General features: G+C 45.4%; 1 protein-coding gene across 1 annotated transcript in view; it reads left to right on the forward strand.

Annotated features, from left to right (window-relative positions):
* cacng7b (calcium channel, voltage-dependent, gamma subunit 7b) overlaps positions 1 to 9,284 on the forward strand; it is a 36,341-nt gene extending 27,057 nt beyond the window's left edge. Inside the window, exons 5-6 of the mRNA XM_071396608.1 lie at positions 5,298 to 5,443; positions 8,610 to 9,284. Of these exons, the coding sequence (XP_071252709.1) occupies positions 5,298 to 5,443; positions 8,610 to 9,065 (602 nt within the window). The 3' untranslated portion in view covers positions 9,066 to 9,284. The remainder of the gene's footprint in view (positions 1 to 5,297; positions 5,444 to 8,609) is intronic.
* Positions 9,285 to 13,092: the final 3,808 nt, after the last annotated feature.

Genomic DNA, 13,092 nt, shown 5'->3' on the forward strand with positions numbered 1-13,092 from the left:
TATGTGTCCATATCCACTGTCACTCCTGAGTCATGTTAATTTGAACAAGACTTATCTGTGTGTGATGATTCATATCTGGCCCATTCTGTCTTCATCCTGTTTCAGCCTAGCCACTCCATCATTGCTCTATTTTTACTTTTGGATGTCTCCTGTACCACCTGAACAGGGTCTGACCATTATTACTGCGAATAATATCTCTGAATAAGGTCAAGTTGAGCAGAACAATCACTGGTGTCATCAGGAATTTCTGTTGACAATGTGTCTACATACAGTACCAGTCAAAAGTTTGGACATACCTGCTCATTCCATGGTTTTTCTTTATTTTTACTATTTTCTACATAGTAGAATAATAATGAAGACATCAACACTATGAAATAACACATATGGAATCATGTAGTAACCAAAACAGTGTTAAAACTTCTTGTCAATAGGGGGGGCGCTGTTTTCACTTTGGGAAAAATCGTGCCCAAATGAAACGGCCTCGTACTCTTTTCTAGATCATACAGTATGCATATTATTATTACTATTGGATAGAAAACACTCAGACGTTTCTAAAACGGTTTGAATTATGTCTGTGAGTAAAACAGAACTCATTTTGCAGCAAACTTCCATGCAGGAAGTGAAAAATCTGAAAACGAGGCTCTGTTTCAGGGCCTGCCTATTCAATTGCCTTATATTTATCGATATGCATGCACTTCATACGCCTTCCAGTAGATGTCAACAGGCAGTGGAAGGTGGAATGGGGTGTCTAGCTTGATCTGAGGTCGAACAAGAGCTTTTGGAGTGGCAGGTCAGGAATTTCCTTTGTCTACCAAGGCGCGCGAAGCACCTCGATATTGTCTTCTGATAAGCGTTCGGTTTACACGGCGAATATCTCCGGCTCTGATTTTATTTGATACATGTGATAATAACATCGTAGAGTAGGTTTTTTCAACCGAGTTTTATGAGATTATTCAACGTTTATTGGGACTTTTGGAGTTTTCCGTTCTTTGCGTCGAGAGAAAATGGGAACGTTATCAACATTGGCTAGCATTGTGGCGCGAATTCGACAGAAGAAAAGGACATTCTAAAACCAAACAACGATTTATTCTGGACCAAGGACTCCTTGTACAAGATTCTGATGGAAGCTCAGCAAAAGTAAGAACAATTTATGATGTTATTTCGTATTTCTGTGGAAAATGTTGATTCCTATTCTCTGCCGTTTTGGCGAGCGCTGTCTCGCAATAACGCAAGCTGTTTGTTATGGTAAAGTTATTTTTAAAAATCTAACACGGCGGTTGCATTAAGAACCAGTGTGTCTTTCATTTGCCATACAACAAGTATTTTTATGTAAAGTTTATGATGAGTTCTTTGGTCAGATTAGGTGAGTGTCCAAAATATCTCTGGAGATTCTGGTGAATGGATGCTACGTATTCACAATGTATAATCAGGATTTGTAGCTCTAAATATGCACATTTTCGAACAAAACATAAGTGTATTGTATAACCTGATGTTATAAGACTGTCATCTGATGAAGTTATTCAAGGTTAGTGATTAATTTTATATCTTTTGCTGGTTTTTGCGATAGCTACCTTTTGCGGTGAATAAATGCATTTGTGTGTTTGGCTATTGTGGTAAGCTAATATAATTCTATATTGTGTTTTCGCTGTAAAACACTTAAAAAATTTGAAATATTGGCTGGATTCACAAGATGTTTATCTTTCATTTGCTGTACACCATGTATTTTTCATAAATGTTTTATGATGAGTATTTATGTATTTCACGTTGCTCTCTGTAATTATTCTGGCTGCTTCGGTGCTATTTGTGATGGTAGCTGCAATGTAAAACTATGATTTATACCTCAAATATGCACATTTTTCGAACAAAACATAAATGTATTGTATAACATGTTATAAGACTGTCATCTGATTAAGTTGTTTCTTGGTTAGTGACTAATTATATCTCTATTTGGTCGGTTTTGTGATAGCTACCTATGCGGTAGAAACATGGTGAAAATATGCGGTTGAGTCTTTGGCTATTGTGGTTAGCTAATAGAAATACATATTGTGTTTTCGCTGTAAAATATTTTAAAAATCGGAAATGATGGCTGGATTCACAAGATGTTTATCTTTCATTTGCTGTATTGGACTTGTGATTTCATGAAAATTATATTATATGATATCCCTGTCCCGTTAGGCTAGGCTATCCTAGTCAGCTTTTTTGATGAGGAGGATCCCGGATCCGGGAGAGAGAAGTGGTAGAGGATTTATACCAGTCAAAATATGATTTATATTTCAGATTCTTCAAAGTAGCCACCTTTTGCCTTGATGACAGCTTTGCAGACTCTTGGTATTCTCTCAACTAGCTTCATGAGGTAGTCACCTGGAATACATTTCAATTAACAGATGTGCCTTGTTAAAAGTTAATTTGTGGTATTTCTTCTTAACCTCTCTTGGGTACGTGAGACGTTAGCGTCCCACCTCTTCAACAGCCAGTGAAACTGCTGGGCGCCAAATTCAAATACAGAAATAAATACTCATTATAAAAATTCAGAAAACAAAACATATTTTACATAGTTTTAAAGATTAACTTCTTGTGAATCCAACCACGGTGTCAGATTTTTAAAATGCTTTACGGCGAAAGCATACCTTACGATTATTTGAGAACATAGCCCACTAGACAAATCATTACAAACAGTAACCAGCCAAGTAGAACAGTTACACAAGTCAGAAATAGAGATAAACTTAATCCCTTACCTTTGATGATCTTCATATGGTTGCACTCAGCAGACATTCATTTACTCAATAAATGTTCCTTTTGTTCGATAAAGTCTCTTTATATCCAAAAACCTCCGTTTTGTTCGCACGTTTTCTTCAGTAATCCACAGGCTCAAACGCAGTCAAAACAGGACGACAAAAAAATTGTATCCGTAAAGTTCATAGAAACATGTCAAACGATGTTTATATTCAATCCTTCAGGTTGTTTTTAGCCTAAATAATCAATAATATTTCAACCGGACAATAACGTTGTCAATTTAAAAGGTAAACAAGAAAGGCACTCTCTCGGTTGTGCGCATGAAAAAGCTCTGTGACACTTTAGGGTCCACTCATTCAGACTGCTCTTACGTCCTCATTTTTCAGGATACAAGACTGAAACAATTTCTAAAGACTGTTGACATCTAGTTGAAGACATAGAAACTGCAATTTGAGTCCAAAGTCAATGGATACTGTAATGGCATTGAATAGAAGAAAAAAAAATAGAAAATAAAAACTACTTCCTGAATGGATTTTTCTCAGGTTTTCGCCTGCCAAATCAGTTCTGTTATACTCACAGACACTATTTTAACAGTTTTGGAAACTTTAGAGTGTTTTCTATCAAAATTACCAGTTATATGCATATCATATCTTCTGGGCCCGAGAAGCAGGCAGTTTAATTTGGGCATGCATTTCATCCAAAATTACGAATGCTGCCCCCTACCCTAGTGAAGTTAATGCGTTTGAGCCAATCAGTTGTGTTGTGACAAGGTAGGGGTGGTATACAGAAGATTGCTCTATTTGGTAAAATACCAAGTCCATATTATGACAAGAACAGCTCAAATAAGCAAAGAGAAATGACAGTCCATTATTACTTTAAGACATGAAGGTCAGTCAATCTGGAAAATTTAAAGAACTTTGAAAGTTTCTTCAAGTGCTGTCGCAAAAACCATCAAGCGCTATGATGAACCTGGCTCTCATGGGGACCGCCACAGACACATCTTAACATCCACTGTTCAATGGAGTCTGCGTGAATCTGGCGTTCATGGCTGAATTGCTGCAAAGAAACCACATCCAAAGGACACCAATAAGAAGAAGAGACTTGCTTGGGCCAAGAAACATGAGCAATGGACATTAGACCGGTAGAAATCATCTGTCCTTTGGTCTGATGAGTCCAAATTTGAGATTTTTGGTTCCAACCACCATGTCTTTGTGAGACGCAGAGTAGGTGAACGGATGATCTCTTCATGTGTGGTTCCCACCGTGAAGCATGGAGGAGGAGGTGTGATGGTGTGGGGGTGCTTTTCTGGTGACACTGTCTGTGATTTATTTAGAATTCAAGGCACACTTAACCAGCATGGCTACCACAGCATTCTGCAGCGATACGCCATCCAATCGGGTTTGCGCTTAGAGGGACTATCATTTGTTTTTCAACAGGACAATGACCCAACACACCGCCAGGCTGTGTAAGAGCTATTTGACCAAGAAGGAGAGTGATGCATCAGATGACCTGGCGTCCACGATCACCCGACCTCAACCCAATTGAGATGGGCAGAGTGAAGGAAGAGTGAAGGAAAAGCAGCCAACAAGTGCTCAGCATGTGGGAACTCCTTCAAGACTGTTGGAAAAGCATTCCAGGTGAAGCTGGTTGAGAGAATGCCAAGGGTGTGCAAACCTGTCAACAAGGCAAAGGGTGGCTAGTTTGAAGAATTTACAATCTAAAACATATTTTGATTTGTTTAACACTTTTTTTGTTACTACATGATTCCATATGTGTTATTTCATAGTGTTGATGTCTTCACTACAATGTAGAAATGTAGAAAATAGTACAAATTAAGAAAAATCCTAGAATGAGTAGGTGTGTCCAAACTTTTTGACTGGTACTGTATTTTGTATTGTAAATCAAAGAAATATCTATCCTCTGTGAAGCTGTTTGGGGACTTTTCTGCTTTGTAGTTCACTCTCCTGACCAGGAGGAAGCAGTGATGAGGGAACTCCCTATTCTCTCTATGGAAGAGAGAGAGAGAGATGAGAACATATCAAGAATGGCACTCAAAACATAACAATTCACCTATGATATGTTAGGAAAAACATGTATCTTATTTTAGGCCAAAAAGCAGTCATTATAATCACATTCCTGCCTTTGCTGTGATTTGTTTGTAACACAGCAGCGTTTCCCAAACTTGGTCCTGGCCCCCTTACACTCTCTCTCTCTCTCTCTCTCTCTCTCTCTCTCTCTCTCTCTCTCTCTCTCTCTCTCTCTCTCTCTCTCTCTCTCTCTCTCTCTCTCTCTCTCCCTCCCTCCCTCCCTCTCTCTTTCCCTCTCTCTTTCCCTCCCTCTCCCTCCCTCCCTCCCTCCCTCCCTCCCTCCCTCCCTCCCTCCCTCCCTCCCTCTCTCTGTCTCCCTCCCTCTCTCTCTCTCTCTCTCTCTCTCTCTATCTCTCTCTCTCTCTCTCTCTCTCTCTCTCTCTCTCTCTCTCTCTCTCTCTCTCTCTCTCTCTCTCTCTCTCTCTCTCTCTCTCTCTCCCTCTCTCCCTCTCTCTCTCTCCCTCTCTCCCTCTCCAGGCCTGAGTCTGGTGGTGGGGCTGGTGCTCTACATCTCCAGTATTAATGATGAGGTGATGAACAGACCGAGGGAGCCTGAACAGTTCTTCAACTACCGCTACGGCTGGTCATTTGCCTTCGCAGCCTCCTCCTTCCTACTCAAGGAGGTCAGCGTGTGTGTGTGTGTGTGTGTGTGTGTGTGTGTGTGTGTGTGTGTGTGTGTGTGTGTGTGTGTGTGTGTGTGTGTGTGTGTGTGTGTGTGTGTGTGTGTGTGTGTGTGTGTGTGTGTGTGTGTGTGTGTGTGTGTGTGTGTGTGTGTGTGTGTGTGTGTGTGTGTGTGTGTGTTTGCGCTTGTGTGCTTGTGTGTGTGGTAGGGGGGCAGGTGGTGGGGGAGTTGAGGAGACGTCATTATTGCCACTGCTGTGCTGCCTGGGGTGCCCAGCTGACCTATCCATCTTAAAGCCACAGTGTAGTGCCGGCTGAGGCAAACCTCCCTACAACCCTCATCACAACACTCATTACACTGCATTATGCTGGGAAAGTACAGCTATAATTTAGGTCCTAGGGAGCCATGCATTTAAATCACCATGACTTGCAAAGTTGCATGTTTACTTCAAGGCTAAATTTGAGGCAGGAAAAATCATGATGCCTCTGCAAAATACTACTATTCTCTATACATTCTAAATCAGTCATTCTAAATGTAACTTCTCCACAGTATTATCTGTCCTGGGCTGAGATGTTCTGTATGCAGGTGTTGAGGAAGAACCTGTACCTCTGGGTATTCCTGTGGCTGTCAGCCATCTTCTGTCCTGTGTGTGATAAGGGCTGATGGGACAGAGTCGGGAGTTCAGAGGAGCAACTCTTCTTTACCCCTGTCCTTTCAGTGGAGAGTTCAGAGGAGAAACTCTTCTTTACCCCATCCTGTCAGAGTGGAGAGTTCAGAGGAGAAACTCTTCTTTACCCCGTCCTGTCAGAGTGGAGAGTTCAGAGGATCAACTCTTTTTTACCCCCGTCCTGTCAGAGTGGAGAGTTCAGAGGATCAACTCTTCTTTACCCCCGTCCTGTCAGAGTGGAGAGTTCCGAGGAGAAACCCTTCTTTACCCCGGTCCTGTCAGAGTGGAGAGTTCAGAGGATCAACTCTTCTTTACCCCCGTCCGGTCAGAGTGGAGAGTTCAGAGGAGCAACCCTTCTTTACCCCCGTCCTGTCAGAGTGGAGAGTTCAGAGGATCAACTCTTCTTTACCCCCGTCCTGTCAGAGTGGAGAGTTCAGAGGAGCAACCCTTCTTTACCCCCGTCCTGTCAGAGTGGAGAGTTCAGAGGAGCAACTCTTCTTTACCCCCGTCCTGTCAGAGTGGAGAGTTCCGAGGAGAAACTCTTCTTTACCCCCGTTCTGTCAGAGTGGAGAGTTCAGAGGAGCAACTCTTCTTTACCCCCGTCCTGTCAGAGTGGAGAGTTCAGAGGAGCAACCCTTCTTTACCCCCGTCCTGTCAGAGTGGAGAGTTCAGAGGAGAAACTCTTCTTTACCCCCGTCCTGTCAGAGTGGAGAGTTCAGAGGAGCAACTCTTCTTTACCCCCGTCCTGTCAGAGTGGAGAGTTCAGAGGAGAAACTCTTCTTTACCCCCGTCCTGTCAGAGTGGAGAGTTCAGAGGAGAAACTCTTCTTTACCCCTGTCCTGTCAGAGTGGAGAGTTCAGAGGAGCAACTCTTCTTTACCCCCGTCCTGTCAGAGTGGAGAGTTCAGAGGAGAAACTCTTCTTTACCCCCATCCTGTCAGAGTGGAGAGTTCAGAGGAGAAACTCTTCTTTACCCCCGTCCTGTCAGAGTGGAGAGTTCAGAGGATCAACTCTTCTTTACCCCCGTCCTGTCAGAGTGGAAAGTTCAGAGGATCAACTCTTCTTTACCCCCGTCCTGTCAGAGTGGAGAGTTCAGAGGAGAAACTCTTCTTTACCCCCGTCCTGTCAGAGTGGAGAGTTCAGAGGAGAAACTCTTCTTTACCCCCGTCCTGTCAGAGTGGAGAGTTCAGAGGAGAAATTCTTCTTTACCCCCGTCCTGTCAGAGTGGAGAGTTCAGAGGAGCCATTCTTCTTTACCCCCCGTCTCTCTCTCTGTTGTCATAGCCAATCAGGGGGAGAGGAGTGTGTGTGTGCGTGTGTGTGTGCATGTGTGTGCGTGTGCGCGTGTGCATGTGTGTGTGTCTGTGTGTGTGTGTGTGATTATGGATATGAATTTTAATTCCACTGACTGTCGACTCCTTATGTGCCCATCAGATGAGTGCAAACTCTGTTTAAGTACAGTACAGTTCATCACTCCTAACTCAAGTACAGTCTTTGTTTCAGTATTTGCTCTGTACATCTGCATACTCTAGTTAAGTTCAAACATTCATGACAGTTATAAGACATAGCATATATGAAGACTGGACTGTTGTTGTACTTTGCTGCAGAGAAGACAGGAGAACACTGCTGAATACACAATGAGCTAGTGAGGATTAGTATTCTGGGGATAGACTGGGGTGTCAGTGGGTATGTTGACATACTGTAGCAGTGCAGTAGTCTTCTCCCTCCCTCCTTCCTTCCTTCCCTCCCTCCCTCCTTCCCTCCCTCCCTCCCTCCCTCCCTCCCTCCCTCCCTCCCTCCCTCCCTCCCTCCCTCCCTCTCTGTGTGTGTGTGTGTGTGTGTGTGTGTGTGTGTGTGTGTGTGTGTGTGTGTGTGTGTGTGTGTGTGTGTGTGTGTGTGTGTGTGTGTGTGTGTGTGTGTGTGTGTGTGTGTGTGTGTGTGTGTGTGTGTGTGTGTGTGTGTGTGTATGTGTGTGTGTGTGTCTGTGTGTGTGTGTGTGTGTGTGTGTGTGTGTGTGTGTGTGTGTGTGTGTGTGTGTGTGTGTGTGCGTGCGTGCGTGCGTGCGTGCGTGCGTGCGTGCGTGCGTGCGTGCGTGCGTGCGTGCGTGCGTGTTAGCGGTGCAGTGTTGTGTGATGTTCTCTGCTCGTTTCACCCATCTCTCCCTCCATCCCTCCATCCCCCACCCTGCCTCTCTCACATCGTCAGCATTACTGCACTAATGTGGTGCAATGGACAGCTCAGTGTGCTCCACTCCTTCTGCTCCTCCTCCTGCTCCTCCTCCTGCTACTCCTCCTCTTTCCCCATCTTGCCTCTTGTCCTCACATTGCTCTCTCTCTCTCTCTCTCTCTCTCTTCCTCTTACTCCATTGCTCACTAATCCCCTCGACTCACTTTCTTTTCCACCTCCTCCCCACTAGATGTACCCCCTCTACTTGTTCCCTTTTCTTTCAAACCGTTTGATCCCTGCATAACTCTCCCTCTCTCTATCTCTCTCTCCTGTCAGGGGGCTGGGGTGATGTCAGTCTATCTGTTTATGAAGCGTTATGCTGAGGAGGAGATGTACCGCCCCCACCCAGCCCTCTACCGCCCCCGTCTGTCTGAGTGCAGCGACTACAGCGGCCAGTTCCTCCACCCTGAGACATGGCCTCCTCCTAAGAGGGGCCGTAGTGACTCCCGGGCCTCCAGCGACATCTCCATCCAGATCAATCAGACCCCCCCGCAGCCCACCAAAAACCCCCTGCAGGGCAACCAAGGTGGGGGCATGGGGTCCAACATGGGCCCTGGGTCTGGGTCCTCCTCTGGAGCTAGCTACCAGCTGCCCCCACCGTCTGGGGCCTACAACACCCACACACTCCAACACCAACACTCACACGGTAACTCCCAGGCCATGGCCATGCCCCCTTCCACTGGCCCCCCTCACTACCACACACACATGCACATGGGCGCCTCCCCCTGTTAGAGAGAGGAAGCGCAAGGGACAGGGGTGCGCTGATGGTGGCATATCACTCCCATAGAAACACACACATTTATGATGAAAAACAATATACAGTATATATATAGAGAGAGTGAAGCTATAGGGGGAGATGGACGGAGGTGGAGATGGAGAGAGATGGAGGTAGGGAGATGCAGGCAGCTGGAGATGGAGATGGACAGAAAAAAGGGAGGGAGGAAGTAAGTGTGAAGAGCAAGAAATATGGAGTAAGTGTGAAAAGGGAGAGGGAGAAGGATTGAGGGTTAGTGTTAACATACATTTGGTATTTAAAGCTGAGAGATGGGCAGAGAGAGAGAGAAAGTGGGTTCAGGAGAGGTGGAGGAGTTGTCAAGGATAGAGAGATGAGGGGGTTGTAGAGAAAGTGACAGAGAAGAAAGTATGTGATTTCTTGAAAGACTTTAGAGGTTAATATCTGTGACAAAAAGGGCTGAGAGGGAGAGAGGGAGAAAGGGAGAGACATGGAGAATGAGAGAGACAGGGAGAGAGAGGGAGAAAGGGAGAGACAGGGAGAATGAGAGAGACAGGGAGAATGAGAGATGAGAGAGACAGGGAGAGAGGGAGAGACAAGGAGAATGAGAGAGACGGGGAGAGAGGGAGAGACCGGGAGAATGAGAGAGACAGGGAGAGAGGGAGAGACAGGGAGAATGAGAGAGACAGGGAGAGAGGGAGAGACAGGGAGAATGAGAGAGACAGGGAGAGTTGGAGAGACAGGGAGAATGAGAGAGACAGGGAGAGAGGGAGAGACAGGGAGAATGAGAGAGACAGGGAGAGAGGGAGAGACAGGGAGAATGAGAGAGACAGGGAGAGAGGGAGAGACAGGGAGAATGAGAGAGACAGGGAGAGGGAGAGAGAGAGACAGGGAGAATGAGAGAGACAGGGAGAGAGAGAGAGACAGGGAGAATGAGAGAGACGGGGGGAGTTGGAGAGACAGAGAGAATGAGGGAGAAAGGGAGAGACAGGGAGAATGATAGAGACAGGGAGAGAGGGAGAGACAGGGAGAATGAGAGAGACAGGGAGAGAGGGAGAGACAGGGAGACAGGGAGAGAGGGAGAGACAGGGAGAATGAGAGAGACAGGGAGAGAGGGAGAGAGAGGGAGAGAGAGGGAGAATGAGAGAGACAGAGAGAGAGGGAGAGACAGTGAGAATGAGAGAGAGGGAGAGAGGGAGAGACAGGGAGAATGAGAGAGAAAGGGAGAGAGGGAGAGAGAGGGAGAATGAGAGAGAAAGGGAGAGAGGGAGAGAGAGGGAGAATGAGAGAGAAAGGGAGAGAGGGAGAGAGAGGGAGAATGAGAGAGAAAGGGAGAGAGGGAGAGACAGGGAGAATGAGAGAGAAAGGGAGAGAGGGAGAGAGAGGGAGAATGAGAGAGAAAGGGAGAGAGGGAGAGAGAGGGAGAATGAGAGAGAAAGGGAGAGAGGGAGAGACAGGGAGAATGAGAGAGAAAGGGAGAGAGAGGGAGAATGAGAGAGAAAGGGAGAGAGGGAGAGAGGGAGAATGAGAGAGAAAGGGAGAGAGGGAGAGACAGGGAGACAGGGAGGCTGCAGCTAAACCTGATCCTACTGCAGTTCTGCGGAAACGAGGGATTTGTATTCACTTGAGATGTACAACGCTAAACACTGTCTTTCCCTCCTACACACTTACATGTGCATAGGTTTATACATATACTTATTCATGGTAATGATAATAATAATAACTAGAGTTAAAATTATAAAACAATATTAGAATATCTGTAAGAATATATGAATGTCGGTTAAAATGTATGAATACATATTAACATGAATGTGATGATGTTCTGAAATCTACAGGGGAGAATTCTACTGTATATGTAGATATCATATTTTAGATCTAGCTGAAGTCTGAATATGTGGCCAGGGGAGTGAGTGGAATGATATTTTAAAGATAATTCATTGTTATCTTGATGATGTACATATTATTGCAAATATATACAACTATTGTATATTGTTGAATTGCTGTAAAATGAAACAATGTGACAGTCAGAACTGAAATCAACCAAAAATGTCACCCTGACATTGGATTTAGGTGGGTCAACAAAATACATAATTCCCTTGTGTTAATGACTTTTCTCAAATCCAGTCAGTTTTCCACGTTGAGTCAACATCATCATATTGAATTGTGGGGTTGAAATGACGTGGAAACAACGTTGATTCAACCAGTTTTTGCCCAGTGGGATGTTTCATGAGTTTGGTACGATGTGAAAGAACTGAACAGGAGAAAGCAATAGCATGGTATACATCCATCATACTGTTTGTTCCTGTTCTATATCTGTAAGAACAGATGAGGAGAGGAGAGGAGGGGTAGGAGAGGAGAGGAGAGGAGGGGGGGGGAGAGGAGAGGAGAGGAGAGGAGAGGAGAGGAGAGGAGAGGAGAGGAGAGGAGAGGAGAGGAGAGGAGAGGAGAGGAGAGGAGAGGAGAGGAGAGGAGAGGAGAGGAGAGGAGAGGAGAGGAGAGTACTATAGACTATTACGATGCTTCCACTGACTGGCGATGTGTAACTACTGCCCTCTGCTGGTCGTTGTCCTACTCTGACACTACCATGGAAGGAGGGTCTGTTCCAATACTTTTACAAAGCTCCCTGCCTTCTTCCCTTTATGAGGTTAATGATCTAGCACAAGTCAGGCACAGTCATGTCATATCAGGGATTGCTCCAAGGAAGGAAAGAAGGAATGATTGCATTTTAGAAGTATTTGACCTGGGCCCTGGTCCATGGTGATATGTGCAATGTATGCCAACAGAATATGCCATAGTAAGAACTGAAGCACAGAATGATATTGATACAAAATTAATTTGAGTGAGTAAATGGCTGAGAGGGAGAGAAAGGAGTGAGTATACAGCTGAGAGAGGGAGAGAAAGGAGTGAGTATACGGCTGAGAGAGGGAGAGAAAGGAGTGAGTATATGGCTGAGAGGGAGAGAAAAGAGTGAGTATACAGCTGAGAGAGGGAGAGAAAGGAGTGAGTATACAGCTGAGAGAGGGAGAGAAAGTAGTGAGTATATGGCTGAGAGGGAGAGAAAGGAGTGAGTATACAGCTGAGTGAGAGAGAGAAAGGAGTGAGTATATGGCTGAGAGGGAGAGAAAGGAGTGAGTATACAGCTGAGTGAGAGAGAGAAAGGAGTGAGTATAAGGCTGAGAGATGGAGAGAAAGGAGTGAGTATATGGCTGAGAGAGGGAGAGAAAGGAGTGAGTATAGAACTGAGAGAGGGAGAGAAAGGAGTGAGTATAGAACTGAGAGAGGGAGAGAAAGGAGTGAGTATACAGCTGAGAGAGGGAGCGAAAGGAGTGAGTATACAGCTGAGAGAGGGAGAGAAAGGAGTGAGTATATGGCTGAGAGAGGGAGAGAAAGGAGTGAGTATAGAACTGAGAGAGGGAGAGAAAGGAGTGAGTATAGAACTGAGAGAGGGAGAGAAAGGAGTGAGTATACAGCTGAGAGAGGGAGAGAAAGGAGTGAGTATATGGCTGAGAGAGGGAGAGAAAGGAGTGAGTATAGAACTGAGAGAGGGAGAGAAAGGAGTGAGTAAACAGCTGAGCGAGGGAGCGAAAGGAGTGAGTATACAGCTGAGAGAGGGAGAGAAAGGAGTGAGTATAGAACTGAGAGAGGGAGAGAAAGGAGTGAGTATACAGCTGAGCGAGGGAGCGAAAGGAGTGAGTATACAGCTGAGAGAGGGAGCGAAAGGAGTGAGTATACAGCTGAGAGAGGGAGAGAAAGGAGTGAGTATAGAACTGAGAGAGGGAGAGAAAGGAGTGAGTATACAGCTGAGCGAGGGAGCGAAAGGAGTGAGTATACAGCTGAGAGAGGGAGCGAAAGGAGTGAGTATACAGCTGAGAGAGGGAGAGAAAGGAGTGAGTATACAGCTGAGAGAGTGAGAGAAAGGAGTGAGTATAAGGCTGAGAGATGGAGAGAAAGGAGTGAGTACACAGCTGAGCGAGGGAGCGAAAGGAGTGAGTATACAGCTGAGAGAGGGAGAGAAAGGAGTGAGTA

This window comes from Salvelinus alpinus, chromosome 4 (assembly GCF_045679555.1).
Source record: "Salvelinus alpinus chromosome 4, SLU_Salpinus.1, whole genome shotgun sequence".
NCBI classification, from domain to species: domain Eukaryota; kingdom Metazoa; phylum Chordata; class Actinopteri; order Salmoniformes; family Salmonidae; genus Salvelinus; species Salvelinus alpinus.